Consider the following 20258-nt stretch of genomic DNA (forward strand, 5'->3'; position numbering starts at 1 on the left):
ATTTCAACCCCAGGGAACCCAAAGGAACAGTGGAAATACACATGTGGGGGTCGCTCAGAGGAGGGACCATGCACACGGGAGACACCTAGCAGATGCGCAGGCAATAGACACTGGCGTCGATGTCAGGAGTGCTGGAGGGACTCAGGGCTTTTGGGCAAGCTCACCTGAGAAGGATATCACACATATCCAGTCCTTGGAGTGGAATGGCGAGCAACCAAAGACACCTTAGGGATCCAGTACTGGCTGGTTGAAGCGAGTACATGAGAGGACAATGGCTCCACTCTGAGATTGTAGAATCTGGCGAATGTGTTGGGTGTCGCCCAGCCTGCAGCTCTGCAGATGTCTGTTAGCGATGCGCCATGCGCTAGAGCCCAAGAGGACGCCACACTCTGGGTGGAATGGGCAGTCACACCAAGGGGGCACGGTTGACCTTACTGCTGGTATGCCAAGACAATGGCGCCCACTATCCAGTGAGACAGCCTTTGCTTGGAGAGAGCCTTTTCCTTTAGCTTCCCACCATAACAGACAAAGAGCTGGTCTGAGGTCCTGAAACACTGTGTTCTGTCTACATAGGTGCGGAGAGCACGTACTGGACAGAGCAATGCCAATTCAGGGGCAGTGCTTGTAGGTTCAACACCTGGTCCCGGAAGGGAGTGGTAGGAACCTTGGGCACATATCCATCATGTGAGAGTAGGCCGGCCCGAATTCCAGGCCCGCTTCGACAACGGAGGAAGCACATGGATCCTAACAAGAGACAAGGGCTGACGTAGTGCCCGTGCAGCAGGGCAGATGGGTGACTGTAAGAGACCTCCTATAACTTTTTTATTATGAAAATACTGATCTTAAAAATGACAAGAGACACGGATCCTCTGAAAAACGAAAAGTAAAAGATTAATCTTTTTAAGAATGAATATTGGGTTTTTCAAACTGATGATTTATTTTTTCATTCTCTCCTCTCGGATGTACTTGTAGCAGGTGTTCATATCTCTCAACTGAGTGGATAGAGTTGTATCTTTTTCTGCTTGGTGTCCCTGTAAATGTGGTGCAGTGAGTTGGTGATGTTACTATAGAAACTAGCCTTTACCCAAAAGGCTTGAACACAGAAGGGAAGCTTACACGGGCATCCACTCAGATACAAACGTCCATGTATGCGCGTGCGCACACACACACACACACACACATACATGCAAACATAGTGTAAATAGAATTGAGCTCCCCGTCGTACGACTCTAGGAGTAATTTGCTCACTTCTTAAAATTTGGCCATTATGGAAATAGCAGGCAGTTGCAAATCTTTCTTTATTGCTTTGCAACCTTTATCGTTTATCATTTACAATTACATCTAACAAAGCGTCCAGACGAGTTTCATTTAAAATCTTCAGCAGTGTGCCATCCAGGAGCACCCCACAGCATATTAATGCTGCGATTATCATAATTTCTGTTTAAATCAATTTAGCCCTCCGTTATCATACGTTGAACGCACCTACAGACAAAGACTGCAGAAATCACATGTAATTTTTCATATTCACAGAGCAGTTCTCCAGGCAAGGTTTATATAACATCTCATTTGTTAGTCATAGTGAGCATCTTCTTACGATTGGTCAGGACTGAAATATGCAAATCACTTGTAATATCAAGAGTCCAGTGACATTTGAAAGCCTAATGCTGAGGTTTAGTCATGAGATCTCTCATAGTGCTGAAATGAGATTTTTTTTTTTGTTTTTATTTTTTTATTTTTTTGTGGCTTACCAGGTTTGCTAGGATGTAGTGATAACTCTTCACGTTCTTCCCCAGCTCGATGATCTGAAATGGACCAATAAATAAGATGAAAAGTTACAGTGGTCAGTATTCATTTTGGAGAACACAGCACTTTATAAGTAAACCCACAAATATTAATTAATAACATGGTAATATAATATTTGCTGTCACATAACTGCAAAAATTTCTTTTATTTTTAGTTTTTCACTGCATTCATCAATCGAATCAGTAGTCAATGAGCATGCGTTAAACTGTATTATTGCCCAGCTCCGACTATAATGCATTAAGATATTAAAATAGTATAAACACTGAAATTGTGATTTTATATAAAGCTTCTTTGAAACAATATGTATAGTGAAAAGCGCTATAGAAATAAATTTTACTTTACTATAATTATTATTTTTATTATTTGAACCAAATCAATAAATATAACACTATTTAGTGTCCCTTTACCTCAAACAGTACTCACCAAAGTTATGGTACATAAATAATAATGATTATTATCTATAACAACACCAATAATAATAATTATATTTATTTATATTTATTTTGTGTTTTACTTCAAAGAGTACACACCAAAGTTATAGTTTTGATTCCTAGCAAACAAATGGATTTATAAAACGTATAATGTGAGTCACTTTGAATGCAATGTAAGTCACTTTGATGAAAGTGTCTGTAAAATGCATAAACATGTAACATTTAAATAATAACAACAACGGCACATTTCATCTCCATAATATGACTACAATTCTGAGCCTTCATCTTTACACTTCAGGGTTTTTCAGAATCAAAATGGCTATGTTTTCAGAGTAAAAAAGAGGAGAGGAATGAATATTTGTGATGTTCGTTTTTGTGTGTGTATGTGGCTATAGAGATACTGTAAAAAAAGCTTCTGCAGACATGAAGAGTACAACAGTGGTGAAAAACAATGAGTCATACTCTGACGGGGGAGGAACACTACTATAGTAGCGCTCTCAGTTCTGTTTGGTACACACTGACCGAGGGTCACAGCCTTAACCTGTGTGGATGTACGTGAGTGTGTAGAGTGCAGTGTCAATGGGTTTCAAAGACTTTGACACCATCAAACTGTTATGTTATGGCTATAATTAAATAAAATCCTCTGCATATGCTCAGGATGTACATGGCTAATGGGATATTTAGAAAAAACAATAAGAGATCGTAAAGGACAATTCTTTGACTAAATTGTATGTATGTGACCAAATTATATGTAGATGTTTGTTCTTACACACTTTTCTGTAAAACGAAGTGAAAGCTGACTTTAGCTAGTCGCCATGACAGACAGTACCAGAAGTTATATTAATGGTGACCTTTGGCAGGCCAACCCAGGGCGGAAAACACTACTGATAAGGACTTGGTCTTCTTGTGTATTTTAGTGCTGTGATCAAAATTAATGGGAGAGTTCATCCTAAAATGTAAAACTCACCGTCACATTGTTCCAAACATGAATGATTTTTCTTTTGTTTAACATAAAAGAAGACTTTGAGAAATGTCTCAGTGGTTTTTATCCATGCAGTTGAAGTATCCTATCTTAAAAAAAATATCTTCTTTCATGTTCTGCAGAAAAAAAAGTCATTTAGATTTGGAATTAAATGAGGATGAGTAAATGATGACAGAATTTTAATTTTTGAGTGATCTTTTCAGTAATGCAGAACACAGGAATGAAAGAAGCTTCAAAAACCTTTTTATTTATTATTATTTTTTTTTGTGTGTGTGTGTGTGTGTGTGTGTGTGTGTGTGTGTGTGTGTGTGTGTGTGTGTGTGTGTGTGTGTGTGTGTGTGTGTGTGGCTTTTAGTCCATGTATGTAAGGATCCGATTACAGTACCAAAATCTGCTTTTTCACCATTATGTGAAACTCCCAATAGGATGCATTCCTATTGAAACTACTGGATTTTGCTGGGTTTTGCTTGCAAAACTTTGCTGAGAAATAGTAAATGTGACTCTACATGATAACACATGCTCTAAAAAGTTGACAAAAGACCTGTAGCAGAGGGAAATACTGGAAAGTGGACTAAAACAATGATTTTATCTCTTACTAAAGGGACAAACTGTGTTTGTCAAACTACTGGGGTCTTAAAAATGGGAAATATTTTAATATAAAAAGCTCCACACAACATATTGCATGCTAAGAGAGCGATGGAAAACATGTACAGAGAGTTTTTCCTCAGTTAAATCATCCCCCTGTGTTAGTGAAAGAATCAAAGTGGGGGAAAATTACACTACTGTTGTTTTACGGTATGATTGGTGGATGCGTGGAGATAGATGATTGCTTTCAGAGAGGAAAAAAAAAATTGTCTAGACATGCTGTGGAAATTGCCACCAAATGATGCAATAGCCTTAACTGTGGCCACTGTGATATCAATAACACAACATGACCTGTCGAGGGTCTTCTGTTTGAGTCATGAAATAGAAGAAAGAAAAAACGGGAAGAAAATACACGCTCTCATTAATTACAGTAACAGGACGCTTTCTCCTCCTGCAGGCAGTGGAGAGAGCTAAGAGAGAAAGTGACGCGTCACTATGGCTCCGCTGCCAACCCCAAATGTCAACCCAATGTTATTTATCGGCTTCATCCAGCGCTGAGAGAGAGAGCATCTTGGGGCCACTCCATCCCATAAGAGTGGCCAAAGACAATGAATATATATATATATATATATATATATATATATATATTAGGGCTGTGCAAAAATTAATTGCGATTAATCACATCCAAAATAAAAGTCTGAGTTTACATAATATATTTGTGTGTGCTGTATATAATTATTTTGTATATATAAATACCTATGCATGCATGTATATATTTAAGAATTATTTGTGCTTAAATTCTGTATATATATATGAATACATAATCTATATTATATAAATATAAATATTTTATATACGAATAACACATTTTCTTAAATAAATACATACATGTGTGTGTATTTATATATACAAAATAATTATATACAGCACACACAAATATATTATGTAAACACAGACTTGTATTTTGGATGCGATTAATCGCAATTATTTTTTGCACAGCCCTAATATATATATATATATATATATATATATATATTCATAATGACACGGTTAATAGCAGCATTACAGATGACTAGGTGTTTGAAGACATATTGTGGTCTTAGTACATTTGAAGGAAAGAACATGCTTCATTTGCATCGAAAATTTGAATCCCAAATTCATTCGGAGCATCTGACAACATGTACGACTGTAATAAGACTGGTGAGAGTCCATTACCTTCTTCAGGATGGAGGTGAGTCTCTCCAGCTCACAGTCAATGATGATCTGGCCCTCCTTTCTTTTGTCCAGGTCCTGGAACACTTTGAGGAACGATGCTTCTGTCATTGTCTCCACGTTCACGGAGGTCACTAGCCAGTTATGCTCTGCTGCTGTGTCCAGAACCTTCTGCAGAACTGCCAGTCCTTGAATAAAAATGGGAAATATTAGGTTAGAACTCAAAAAAAGTTGAGTTACATGAATTTTAAGTTAATAAACTACACAGTTAATTTACTAGAACTTTAGATTTTAATTTTGCATTTCACAAGCGATCTAACTGTACTTCAACTAACAATTTTGTAGGAAGATGGGACCCTTAATGTGAAAAGTTGTGTGAATTGTACTGTGTAAATAATGGCATGTGATAGTACAGTATGCCTAAGCTAATTCATTAAAAAGTCATTCTAAAGCAGATCGAGAGCTTAGAGTATCGACATTACTGTATGTTATGAGTGCCACAATGAATGTCACTTTATTGGCTGTGATTTCAGAAAAAGCTGCCGGGAAGATACAGACCAGTGGAGAGTGAAAGCCACACTGTTCACAGACAGGAAATTGTGTTCAATTAGTGAAGACATTGATCTTGGCATGGGATTGCATGTGGGAAACCCCCAAAGGACCAACCAGCTTTCTCCCTAGACACCAACAAAAAAATCTCTCTAGATCAAAATCAATGTGCTTAGTAGCCATTAGAGCCAACAATATCCACTTTTTGGAGCAGCCCTAAAACCAAGAACATGGTTATGATTCCTGTGGAGGCAGCTCACTAGGTTTTGGAACAGAGTGATAGTGTCTACACATACTGTAACACGAGCCGCATCTCTCGCATAAGAACTGAGCAGTTTTAAAGGATCATAGGATCCCATGACGTGATGACAGTTGAAAGCACAAGCATGATGATTGCTCTTATTATGCTGCTGCTGAGAGCTTATGCTCCTTGTGTTCTCAGTACTTCAGCACCATGGTCAGCTCCTCCAAACTCATCAAAACCTCTCCAAACACTCAAATGCACACTTCAACAGCCATCTAGGTTTTTAGCTGTGTAAGTATTTCACACAATAATTCAGTATCCAGTTTAAAAAAAAAATCCTTCTCAAAAACTGACTATGAAAGTCTATGACTGCCTGTAAATTGTGGCAAGCTTAACAAAGAGACATGAATACAGTAACTCCCCTGTTAGCATTTATCTTGGATTTTTTTTTTTTTAATGAAATGTTTAATGGACTTTGGGTGCTGTTCAAAACATAACACAAGTTTAAGTAAAAAAATAAAGGAAGAAAAAGCATGCACTTGAATTTTATAGCCTTTGGTTAATGCAACACCACCCAACTGCTGTATGAGTTGCAATTAAAAGGAGAGAAACAAGGATGCACACATTATAATTTATGGGACCAATGGATCCGGCAGCAGTGATAACAGGAATAAATGTTTAATTTATGGGGTGAGATGGACCACAAAATAAATTTGAGGTAGCTGTGACTGTTCCAGAAGAATCATTCTATGCACTAGACTACAATAGGGACTATACACTTAAATGATTTAAGGATTAGTTCACTCCAAAATCAAAATTCAGTCATCATTAGTTTACCATTTTACCTCAACAACATATGACTTTAATTTAATTGTGGGACACTAAAACAATACATTTTGGTGAACTAATGTGATGAAAAAAGAAATAAACAATTAAAATGATGCAAACACACCATAAGAAGTATCATACAAGGAGTCTATATGAGTCCTTTTCACTAAACTTGACATCCTTCACAACTAGGAAGTGTTATCCACTTTGTGAATGAGTCAGATCTTTTCAATAAATCAGTTGATCTAGTTCACAAAACTGGTATAAAAGATTCACGAGTTCGCCTGCCCATTCAGTCTTAATTGCTGTCCTCAAAGGAGGCTCAAACCAGAGGCTTGGCTCGAGCTCCGAGCTAGACTCTCCTATAACAGCACTGTGCAGAGGAAGAATAAGAGAAATAGAGGAGGGATATGCAGTGACTGCTGATAATTGACAGGACTGAATGTAGGCTCCTCCCAAACCTTTGGAACTTCATTTCATTCACAAGTCTAACTGTTTCAGTTCTTGAGTTCACAGTCATGATGATTCAGTAGCAGTGATTAACAGGCACCATATTTAAATTTCAGTCTGTTTCTCATACTGTTGGCTTCAGTGGATTTGAAATATAGTGCATAAGTCATGCTAACTATACATTTATGATATTTAAATGGAGCATTTGTGTCCTTTTTGTAGCTGTAATGGGGACTAAACGCATAGAAAAAAACAACAAGTCCAATTATTCAGAAATTACAGGAAAAATCAATTGGAGTAAATAGAAACTTATATAAATAGTCCAGCATTCCCAAGTGAAGAAAGCATATATTGACGGCAGGAGTGAGGAATATTGACTTTTGAGCACTTGCCCTTTGACCCCTCTGCATCTGAGCCAGTGCTGCTTCCTGTTTGACTCAGTGTGAGTACAGCTGGACCACTTTAAGACTGCAGGGTGATTTGACATTAAGGAGCTCACACTCCCAGCAGGCTGAACAAATGGCTCACGATGCACACAGAGAACAGGACCAGCGGGGGAAGACGTCTCTCCTTAGCCTCATTCTCACTCATCTTGTGGCGGTGTGATGCCAGAGGAGTACTACGCCAACATGCAAAACAGCACATGGCAACGGCTACGGTTTTATACGTATAGGTAGCTAACAGCGTGACTGGTTCACATACGGGCTACATGCACTCTCACACGTATGTCCTTAAAAGGCTTAAAATAACCCTGTAGATAGTGCCGCGCTGTATCTAGGCAACAAGAGGCTGCCGATATGGATTCCTGCAGTTTCGTTCCTCTAAGTAACAGAGGTAATGATCCCACAATCTTAACCCAGAGCCCTCAGCACTTCAACAAGATAAAACCATCACTGAGACACTTGTGGCGTGCATATAGGCAGCCATCAAACCTATTGTGTGCGTACAGCGATGACAGAACTGTCAGCGACAAAGCAAAAAAGATGAATTGGAAAGAAGAGGGCTGGCGGTGAGAGTGTTATGGGTAACTACATTTCTTAAAAAAAGGCTAATATGCAGATCACGCAATGCTCCCATCATGGTCAGCTGAGTTGAATGTCTGTGACAGATGGTGACACTTTTTAGGGACACTGCAGCCGATTGGCTGGGGGGGGGGGGGGGGGGGGGGGGGGGTGGAAAGCACACCTGGTGCTGACAGTTGTGTCAGATTTTACCTGTTCATTGAGCAGCACCGGATGCCCATGACTTTTCTAGAGCAGATCTGGGAATTGCGGGGGGGGGGGGGGGGGGGGGGGGGGGGGTTGAAGTGAGAAGAGACAGGCAATCAAAATTCCCGTGCTATGGGATGGTAGGTGGCAAAAGGTCCGAATTTAACACTCGTCAAGCAAATGCAAGTCAAATTTGGGTTAGTAACCACTTGTCTGGTAACTTTCTTAACAAGTGTGATAAAATCAAATCTGATGTAAAAGACTTGCGTTATTTAAATAAACGACAAACGTCTACCAAAGAAGCCATCTGTCATGACGTCTTCTCAATTTTGACCAAATTAAAAATTTGCAAAACATACGTGGAATATCCTTCACAAAAAATGAAAAAAAAAGTCAAATAAAATATGAAGAACCTAATTATTAAAGCTGCCTCATTAATGTGCATTACACGAGAATTCCGTCATTATTTACTTACTCTCATTTTGTTGCAAACATGTATTTCTTTCTTATATGGATAAAAAAAGAAAAAAAAAAGAAAATATAATTTCATGGCTTGTAAAAAGATTTGGTACATTTTCTCAATTCATCACCCCTGGCATGTGTGGTAGAAGAGTTAATTTTGGACACTTCTTGGAATAACAATGGAAGCATGTGCAGAGGTGCTTTGGAATTGGGATTTTTCTTTCCTCAGCCTTCAGCTGGATATATTTTACTCTGGCACAATGGTTTCATTCTGGCAGATATTCATGGAGAAAGATGCACAAATGAGCTCCAAGTGCAGGGGAGAGATGCATCCACTCAAATCAGACCACTATTGTTCATCCCAGCAACACACAAGCAGGCTGCTCTCTCATGAGTCATATCTATATCTGTTCACAAACAAATGGGGAACAAAAACTGACTCAATGTTCACAACAGCAATGTCCGAAAACTGATGTAATTCAATTTAGCGCATGGTATTTCAGCACAAAAAAACAGTGCATTATTCACTAAGCACCCACAAAACAGTTTAAAGGGTCATGAAACCCTAAACCCAATTTTCTGAGATTTTAACAGAGGTATGTGTGTTGAACACCATTGAAGACAATGGACAATTTTATTTCGCTATTTTCGTCTTCCGGGTTTAAAATCTTCATTGTGTCCACGTCACAGGCTGCGACTTGACAGTGCACTGTGAGTGCTTTGATGACTCATCGGTGTCTCATTATTCATGAGACAGAGTTTTCTTATCCAATGAGAAGACACTGTCTCTTAATTATTCATGACACCACGTGGATCTTTCCAATGACAGACATGTCAAAGTGTGATATCGCGCAGTAGGTGAGCAAAAGTTCCAGTGCGTTGCATATCTTTCTCCGCGATGCTGCCAGGGCTAGACAGGATTTTGCAGGATTTATTTTTTTTTTCACATAGCAGCAAAATAGACTTTAAATAAACTGTTAAATGTCTGTTTTTATGTGTCCCTTACAATCGGGAACAAAACAGTGTGCTTTCATAAAATAAAGAAAATAAACAGGATGTGCTTTCTGCTGTTTCTGTGAGCTGTTTTTTTTTTTTTTTTTTTTGGGAGCACGTCTCTAAACTTAAACAAAACACAGGAAATAGGCTACTATTCACCCAGGCAAGAGCAGTATATCTTTATAATCATTTAAAAATCTCCGTTTTACCACTGACTTTTAGTGACAGTTGCATGGGCCACTGGCCAATGACAGATATCCCGCCCTCCCATCCCGCCAATAAACATAAAAATAAACACGATGCACGTTTTGCCTTCTCTCTGTCAGTGAAGTTCATTCTGAAACGCGTCCGAAAAATGAACTGTAACTCAGCAAATACTTTTGCAAACTTCAGCAAATAAGATTTGCACATTAAACATTGCACATTTTAGAGCACCTTTAGACAGATATTTATAGAGACTTTCTATTGATTATGTCAGTTAAAAAAAAAAAAATGAATGCAGAACCCCAAAATATATATACCGTGCTACTGTGTGAGAAAAAATAGTGAAATTGACAATATTATTATCTAAATTTACATTAATAATAAATATTATTATTATTTAAAAAGTATTTTCTTTTTCAAGACACAAGATCATGGAAGTAGTTATACATCAAATAAAAAAAATCAAATGCTATAAATAAGAGTGTGTAAACAAACAGTGCTATGAGTGGGTGCAATTCATTTTTAGACAATTCCCTCCACAATCCAAAGATTTCAAATCATAAAAAGCAGTCCTCACCAGAGTCCGAGCTGTACATGTAGACGAACCTTGACCACTTGTAGTGCTCGATAACGCCCACCAGGGCATCTTGCAGTTCGGGTCTCAGCTGGATGACAAACTGGTTGGAGTTTTCCATGGGGAAGCTGGGCGTCACAAAGCAGACATGTAGTGCACCGCAGAATGACATCAACATGTTGACGGTCTTCCTGTCGTACACACCGATGATGGCATACACCCCTTTTGAGAACTGCGAACAGACTGGAGACGACAACAGAACACGATTTACAATACAGACATCATCATGTCGCATTGTTAGCATATTGCTGGTTATGTTATTAATTTTCAAGAAGCAATTAGTAAACATTTCAATATGCATCACTGGACTGGAAATGGTGCGGATGGAGTTTCTGAAGAGGCAGATAATCAATGCACACACAAAGGGTCTTGCTGACATTTACCAAACAGCAGGGTGCTTTTCTATCTCTGCTGCCTTGAACGATGAGTATCTTTTCCTCTCCCCGTTGGTGGTAAAAAGGCCTCAATCGGTTTTGAACTAGGTTTCCTGGTGTATTTTAATGCTGTATCATACTCTGTTGTTGCTATCTTTGCCCTGGCGGAGGTTATTTTTCACCATGGCTCCGGCCCTCACGTTTCAGTCCCGCAACTAAACAGATTGAAGTTGCAGTCTGTTCGCTGCCTAAGGCCCAAATCCCAGCAGGGGCCGCCTGAGGGGCACAGAGGGAGTAAGAGCGATAGGCATGGCCATCACCCAAACTGCCTGCCCCATCATGGAACAGCCCACAAGCAGTGCAGGGTGCCAACTCCCCCAGCATGTGTGTTTTGTGTGTGTGTGAGTTTGTGACCACTGGCCTTAATCACATGACCTATGACTCATTTTAACATCCGGCCAAAACACTTTATCTGTATGGTAGACATTGTCTCATTCTGAGCAAATTAGGCCAACATCTTATAAAGAGAATGTGATATTCAACACAGGAACACTCATTAAACTGTTCTCCATGCACTGTATATAAAAGTCATACGCTTGGTGCTAAGCAATAATGAGTGTGGCACGTCTATAACAGAAGCTGCCATGAGCTCTGAGGTAATATTGGGGGTGTTCTTATCCACTTTGACTGATGACTTGCACATTAATTCTGTCTGGGCTGAGCTTTGTCGACCCGGAGAGAGAGAGAGAGTGAAAAGAGAAAGGAAGGTGGGGAACTGCATCCCTCTGTGCTAGCTATTACCAAAGACATATGGCATATTGAATCGAGATCCTCATCATACCATATGTGCTTATCTTGAATGGTTTCACATATTTAAAAAAAAAATGTTAATGCATACAATGTTAATAACCTGTGCTCATTCAACTACAACATATTGTTAGTCAGCTACAACATGGTTCCTAGCAACAGGCATCAGCAGAACATATTCATTAACTTTATTTGACATCATTAGGCATAATTCATTCTAAATGACTTAACTTTAATAACAGTGATATATTAGCCTAAATCAGCTTTAGTGTCTTGCTAATGTTTTTTTTTAAACTTGCAATGCTATCTGAGATAGTCACATTGATGCACTTGAGAGTGATGCGAGTGTGAGACACACTCCTTTCCTGATCCTTTCGCTCCTATTTTTAATGCACCATTTCCTGTTATTTTTCAATTTTTTCTACCAATAAAGCTAAATCAACTTAATGCTTATGCTAACCAAGACCTAATTTATTTGATAATTTATTTTGTATTGTAAAATAACCATTTAAATGTAATAACTCTAATAAACTATTTTTTTTTAAAATACTTAAAAATGTATTTATTTTTTCCTGTAATGGCAAAGCTAAAATTTCAGCAGCCATCGGTCATGTGATCCTTCAGAAATCATAATAATTAGCTGATTTGGTCAGTAGCACCTCATTGCAGTACACGAGATCCAGGGAGTGGAGTTGGATCCAGACCTAAGGGGTGGAGATGGGTAGGATTAGGGGTGGGGTTAGGAATCAGGGGGTGGAGATGGGTAGGATCAGGGGTCGGGTTAGGGATCAGGGGGTGGAGATCGGTAGGTTTCGGTATATGTAAGATCTGGATCCAACTCCTGCCCCTGGATTTCGTGTTATGCAGATTTGGTGGTCAAGAAACATTTCTCATTATCATCAATGTATGAAACAGCTTAATATTTTTTGTGAAAATGGTGATACATTTTGATGCACCAAAATAGATGTTGATTATAAATAGCAAGTTAAAAACAGCAATCTCAAGTTAATCTCAACTCCTTCAATAACTTTGAAGAAATCTGTACTTGGAACAAAATTGGTTATCAAGTGAAGGACAACCATAATTTGTAATCGGAAAAGAAGTAAAAATAAATATCTGGTGAAAAAGGTTTTTCAGACTTTTCAGAAGGTTATCCAACTAAGAATACATAAACAGGTTTTTAATCAGTAACTAATGTACAAAAATTTCAAAGGAAACCATTTGCCACACGGCCGTTGCCACTTCCTATGTGATTGTGCGGACAGTGTGCGGTTCTCTCTAGCTCACATCTGCTTGCCTGTTCTGAAAAGTTTCAACTGACAGGGAGCACATGGCTGTGTCATCCAGCCCTCTAATGACAGGAACACACTGGCCGCCTGCAGTGGTTTGTGTTAGCCTGCGTGGAGGCGTAAAACATGATGTGAACACTTCTGGCCAACCTGCTCTCTGGCCCTGCTAAAGATCCTGGCAGCATCTGCCCGTTCTGGCACCATCTCGCAAACAGATCTCCACGGGTCTGTTCGGCCCTACCAGACCCTCGACATGGATGACTGATGACTGTATTGAACACTCAGCTTGTCTGTGTCATGAGACTCATAGAGCCTTAGCCAAGCTGATGCTTTAAGCCTAGAAGCTACTGTAAAATATCCTGTTAAATTTACAGTTAGAAAAAAAGAAAATGACAGCAGCATGGTATCAACATGGTAATGTTTCATTTTCTTCTACATCACAAATCTCTAACTCATCATATTCCATATGTTAATAATTATTAAAGGAATTATTCATCAAGAATAATTGAATTCAAAGAATTCATCAAAAAATAAAAGAATCATTAATGTCCATGTCATTTCATGGACATGTCATTACAGCATTAATGTACATGTCATTACAGCAACAAGTATGTTTACACACACATATCTATAAATTATTATTATTTTTTGCATATTCAAGCTAGTCTTCATCTATGTAAGTATAAATGACACAATGTGTAATTGAATATTTGAAAGATTAAATACACACTGTGGGTCACTTCTGTCTTTCAATGTGTGCACAATGCAGAGACCAAGCATTACCATGCTGAACATAACATAGTGAATTAAGTCAATCTACAGTCCCATTATCTGCTAGTCCGATTTGACAGAAAACAGACTGGCGTGATTTTTTTCATTATTGAAATTATATTTTTAAATGTTTAAAGTTTATGTAAACACACAATTAAATTTTTCGCCTTTTAGCATCCTGATAATATTCTCCTTTTGTGTCCCACAAAACAAAGAAAGTCCGACATGTTTGGAACAACATGAGAGTTTAAGAGGGTTTACATTTTTTTAGTCAACTATTCCATTAAACGAGAAATATTTCGCTTTCAAAATCAAAATCAACTGGCAACAGTGAATAAACAGTATATTCGAACTGGCTTTTCCAGTGTTTCTGTTTTTCCTCATACTACTGTAAATTAGATCAGTTCCACTTAATATATGTGAGGCCAGTCTATTTAAACGACAGCATGTCTAAGAGGTTCTTGCCAGGCAGAACTAGGAGTAAACCTGCTTTAAACTGCAGTCTGAAAGCAGTCTTACATAGACTCCCTCAGGAGAACCGTGGAGAATAAATAGTCATTATCTTCTCAATCTGTTTCACTCACTCACTATTTCTCTTTTCCTCCAATCGTGAGCAGAAAACCTGTGGATTATTGGAGCCTGCATGTGTGCCCTTTCATGTTTAGTTATTTGGTGTATGTTGATGTCTGATGACGTGTCTGTATGGATTATTTAAATCTCTGCAGTGGACTCAATTTTAAAGGACAGCAGGCAGCACCTCTTCCATCCACATCTACTGCTTTAATGAGGTGTTCTGCACGCTCTTTTGGCCTCCAGTCCACTGTATAAACACACACACACACACACACACACACACACACACACACACACACACACACACACAAACGCACACAACACATATCCTCTGGCACACTCCAACAAACGCACACAAGCTACCTTTACAGTTCAAATATAAAACACACATACACACACTTAAAACACATACTCTCTCTCTCGTTCTCTTTCTCTCTCTCTCTCTCACACACACACACACAAGCCTGTCCATACTCAGTTATGGGAGTTACACGTCATTACCCAACACAGTGGAGCGTATTGCTGTGGGTGCTCAAGGGAATGTGTAGTAATCATAACGCCTATATCCTGCTGTATATATGTCATAAGTGGACAGTTCCAGGTCATCTATACATAATGTGTTATTTCCAAGTAATTCGACCTTTACAAATACAGTTTGTGCACGGTACGACAACATGAGCCAGGACGAGGGCTTCCAATTATTTGCATATACTGTTGCTCATAACCTACAATACTACCATTCAATAACAAAGAGGGAGGTTTTATCAATGTCTTACCTTTTTTATTTTGTCTAAAAAGGAACCAATATCCTCAAGACTAAAATTACAGGGTGGCAAGTGGGATGGCGTGATGGGAGAAATAGGGATTTAACTGTTTTACTTCACTGTAAAAATCGTCGTTTTGCGTCAAAATAAGCAGGAAGTAACATTTCATTGAAAAGTGTAGAGACTACAAACTTTAGCTCCTCATTATTCAAGGGTGTGGGACCCACTCATCTTACAGGCCTATTACAGATCAGTGGGTGGGACTTCACTTGCAGATACTCGGCGTTTCTCAATGTCAAGTAAGGATCCTCGGAAGCCGGAATTTCAAGGATGCTACGTCATCGACGTCCGTCGAAGGACTGTTCCAATGTCGAGGATCCTCAGAATTTCAACCAAGGACTGAGTCCTTCGTTCGGAAAATATCCCATACACAGGAAAGGATGCATATGTGTAGCCTTCGTGCTCTTAAATCACCCACAATCCTATGCGCAGCTTTGCTATCTTGTTCAAAAACTAAAAAATGTCGACCGTTAGCGGAGTTGGAGTGATAACGGCAATATGCTTTCAAATGTAAGCAAGTATAATTTCAGTTTAGCCATTTATTTAATGTTTGTTAAACTATTTAACATATCGGCTCAAATTTGCTGAGGGGATTTAAAGCTGTTCCCTTTTACTGGTGATTAACTTTTTAATTTTTACTTCATAGCCTTTTCTGTTGGTCACATATTTTACAATTGCATGTGTTTTAACAGCTAGATCATGTTGCTATGGAGGTAGTTCTGTTCACTCCGGTAATATCGTTTTTGAATGAATAAACTCCCTTTTAAATCAATATTTTGTGTCAAATTATTGATTTATTTGGTAGGTAGCCATGTTATAAGTGGGAAAATGTATAGCGAGGCGGTTGTTACAGCGAATACAACGGGCTGATCAAGACCCCTCTTCATTAGAGTTTGCGTGGTTGTATTCACTATAGCAACCGCCTGGTTATACATTATCCCTTTATTTATTTATTTCTATGAGGACTGACAAGACAAAATAAGGACTGTCAAGTGTATTTAAACAGTGCAGTACACCAGCTCAATGATTTTTGCAGCGCCGAAGCGGACCTTTCACTGATGTAATGACGCAATGACGTGCACTTGCTAGCCTGTTCCATTTACGTGTTCTCCGAACGCTAAAGAGGACCCTTGCCTAGCCTCTGAAGGAAATGACTTGGAAGGACCTGTCCTGCCAAGGAAGTATCCTTGACATTGAGAAACACCAACTGAAATCAATTTCAGCCATCTTGTTTGGAAGCTAAGCTAACAAGCGCTGTGGAGATAGGAAGTTATGACAATGACAGAAGAAGCTAAACATGATGGGGAAGGATTTTGAAATTCTGCTGCTCGAATCCGATGTTCGTGGCTATCTTTACGAGTCGCAGTATTGTAAAGAGCAGCTTTACTACGTCGCTCCTCTGTGAGAGACGCAAGACCGGTGCGTCTCACAGGTGTCTTTCATTATCACTCACACCACCGGCCTCGCGCCGTCCTCTCACATCCCTCGTCCATGTCTTACTCGCCACAGCCAACTAACTAGAAATTTTGTGTGGAATTAATTTCAAAATTTGGTGGCAGCTAACGTTAGCCTTGTAGACGAGAGAGTGATTTCTCTGTTTGCGCTGTTCTGGATTAGTCGGTGTGGCTTGCGGAGTTGTGCAATGTGGTGCATTGTGGGAGTTGTTGTTTTACAAATCCACCCTTCAGTTATTTTCTGTCTTTTCTCGGTCAAGAGGGCAGCAAATTCAAAAATTCTTTTACATTTCGACTACAGTACATATATGATCCACTTTCAATAAAGATAAATGTTGAAATGGGTGAAGTGCTCCTTTAACTATGTTACAGTTTTAGTGCATTTCGCACTAATACCATTAATATACAGTACATTTTCTTTTACAATATAATATTTTATAATTAGAATGAAACAAATTGTAAATAGAATTGTACTCATCTTCTCATTCCTATGACAAACATCTGAGGGAAACAGCTGGCAATGAAAAAAGTAGCATGCTACTTATATATACTGTATATATATATACAGTATATATAATAAATAATGCAAAATAAATAACAATGGGTGGATAAATCATTATAGTAAACACTGCAAAATTCCATCAAAAATAATAATTTTGTTTTCGTTACTGTTATTAAATAATGAAAAGTAATAGTTTAAAAATAATAATTTGAGCCCCTCTACATATCCACATGCTCCAGAAGTTTCAAGTATTGTCATTACAATAGGATCATTTCTGCTCTACCCTGAATGTGCAAAAGAAGATCCTGAGAAATCGTTTTATTGTTGACAACGTCATGTCCTGGACCTGTCTGTTGACAAGGCCTCTGAGGGAAAACGGCTGTTATCACTCCTGCAACAGGAGAACAAATCAATTTAGCGAAAGCCAGAAGCAACCTCTGAAAAACTTTTTTTCTATTACCCAAACACAACAAATAGCCTGAGTACTGCAAGTCATTTTGTCCATCATGTTTGCTGCAATAAAAAAAATAAAATAACATATTGACAGTTTAAGCTTCTATGTGATGTTTATGTCATTTTATGAAAACAACTACATAGTCCTGCCTGGTGGCTGACATTAAGAGTTACTGCTGTGGCCCTAAAGCATTATTCAAAAGCCACACAAACAATTTCCAACAGCCTTCTCCTTACAGGTCTGAATAAAAGTCTGTCTGTTCAAAACATATAGTCTGTTTAGATTTAGAAGTGTTTAAAAACGGTGTGACAATAACTAAGCCATACCTCTCACAGTCTTTGATTGACCTTAATGATAATGATATACAGAATTACAGGTCCTTGATACTGAAGGCCACAAATAGCTCTCAATGCAGCAAAAGGGATCCAGTGTTGGGTGGGTGGAAGCTCACAGGTGCAAAAAGACTGCTGGTTTGGCCAAATGAGAGTTCACTTCTTCAGAATGAGTCACTCGCACAACCTGAGCTTGAGAGTGAGCGAATCAGATAAATATAAAAGAGAATAAAATGCACCTCAGACATTATGCCACATATCACAAAGCACATTTCCAACCAATCAATGCCTGAATCAAAGCCTAAACTGTATAACCATAACAGCATAAAATTGGAGGGCAAAAATTGTGTAACAGAAATGTTTTTGTCCTTTAGTTTTCTTTTGATTGAGAAGGGTTATAAAAACAATATCACTCTCACAACCGAAGTAAAACCCTTTATTTCTTCCGATCAAATCCACATGACACATTTAAGTCAAAGTCAAACCATTACCTTTCCAAACATTTCGGTCATTAAGATTTTGAATTTTTATTAAATCATTTAATTGTCACCAAAACTACATTTATTTGATCAAAATACAGTAAAAAATATATATTGCAAAATATTATTACAATTTAAAATAGCTTTTTTTAAAAAATTTTAATTTATTCCTGTGATGGCAAAGCTGAATTTTCAGGATCATTACTCCAGTGCTAGTTTCTTGCTCAAGAAACATCATTATTGCCAATATTGAAACCAGAAACAAACATACATGTTTGCTAATATTATACATTAGTTTAAAGTGCCCCATTATGGATTATTGAAAATGACTTTTCATGTTGTGAATGAAAACATCCTACAAAGTTTTAAATCTGAAAGTGAACCATAAAAGTTATTGTCTTTCAAAAGTAAGAGTCGACTCTGAGTCAATGAAATGAATAATTTTTTTATAACGAATCATAAGCCGTTTTGTTGTGATGTCAAGAAGAAACGTTAGCATACCCCGCCCATTGATAAAACGCCACATTCCAACAGCATACATTCAAATAGCATGTTTAATATCTGCAAGCTCTTAGACACACAATCCTTAATACATGAGCACAATAATTCCCAGCTGAAAACTCTTGAATGGATGGATATACTCAAGTCTAGAATACTCAAGTAGGCCAGAAGAGTGTAAGGGCAGGCTGACCAGAGAACTTGACACTCGGGTCTTGGTGTGCAGGGGATGAACAAAACGGTCACACTTTCAAAGAGTGCTAATAGTGCTGTGAGCCAGGGGCTGCTGTGCTCAGCATGTGTCCTCGACATTACAGAAAGGACAAACGCCGTCCTCAGACAGGCATCAGTAACACATATACACTTTTGTGCTTAAGCAAAGTAGCTAAGGATAAAAGAGGCCGACAGGGATGGTCTCTTATTTTCTCTTCCACAATTTGTAACACCAGTGTAAACAAACTTAATGCCCAATTAAGCGGATAATTGAGAAGGACAGACATCCGTCCACTCCAATCACAAAGCATCTTAAGAGACAGCAGCCTGTCCAACACACACACACACACACACACACACACACACACAAGGATTGGAATCATAAAGTGCCTGGTTCAGATTCCATTAACGAGTCTTTTTGTACTTCTGAGGAAGCAATAGAAATAGAAGGATGTGCAGTCTTATTTTGTCGATATTTTATTATATAATAATGATAAATATTACAGCCTGTTCTCCTCCCAAGGCATCATCTAACTGACGCTTTTGACCATGCGTCAACATCTGACGCTTTAGGCACCCTTTAGCGTCAGTTAGATGATGCTATCCTAGTGGTCAAACCCTAACCCTACCCCAGACCTAAACCTACCCGTGTCATCTAACTGACGCTAAAGGTAAAGCGTCAGATGACGCCCTAGCATAGCTTAATCTAACTAACGCTAAAGGGTGCCTAAAGCGTCGGAAGTGTCAGTTAGATGACGCCTTGGGATGAGAATGCGTTGAATATTAATATGTATTATTATTTATTATGTCAAATTGCGGTTTAAAGCCATAAATTAAGAAAATGCTGTTCTGTTGTAATATTTTTATCATAGTGGGCATAACTAAATAAACATTTGCACATAAAGACAACAACAACGTTAAAAATATGTGTAAGGCTTATGTTTAGTTCTATTAGTTAATTTGCGTTTTAGTTTGATTTTGTTAATTTTGTTTGCATGTATTCCAAGTGATAGTTTCCATAGTTACCTCCTTACTTTCACACCTGTTCTTAGTTCTGTTGATTCTGTGTATTTAAGCCCTTGGTTTCCTCAGTTCAGAGC

At 38.4% G+C, this 20258-nt stretch overlaps 1 protein-coding gene across 2 annotated transcripts in view; it reads right to left on the minus strand.

Moving 5' to 3' along the window:
- gria1a (glutamate receptor, ionotropic, AMPA 1a) overlaps positions 1–20258 on the minus strand; it is a 75417-nt gene that overhangs the window by 42869 nt on the left and 12290 nt on the right. For both annotated transcript variants that reach the window (XM_039664584.2, XM_039664582.2), the window contains exons 3-5: positions 10532–10771; positions 5017–5201; positions 1749–1802 (exon numbers count right to left, since the gene is read on the minus strand). In XM_039664584.2, the coding sequence (XP_039520518.1) occupies positions 1749–1802; positions 5017–5201; positions 10532–10771 (479 nt within the window). The remainder of the gene's footprint in view (positions 1–1748; positions 1803–5016; positions 5202–10531; positions 10772–20258) is intronic.

The sequence above is a fragment of the Pimephales promelas genome, chromosome 9 (genome assembly GCF_988280905.1).
Source record: "Pimephales promelas chromosome 9, fPimPro1.hap1.1, whole genome shotgun sequence".
Lineage (NCBI taxonomy): Eukaryota > Metazoa > Chordata > Actinopteri > Cypriniformes > Leuciscidae > Pimephales > Pimephales promelas.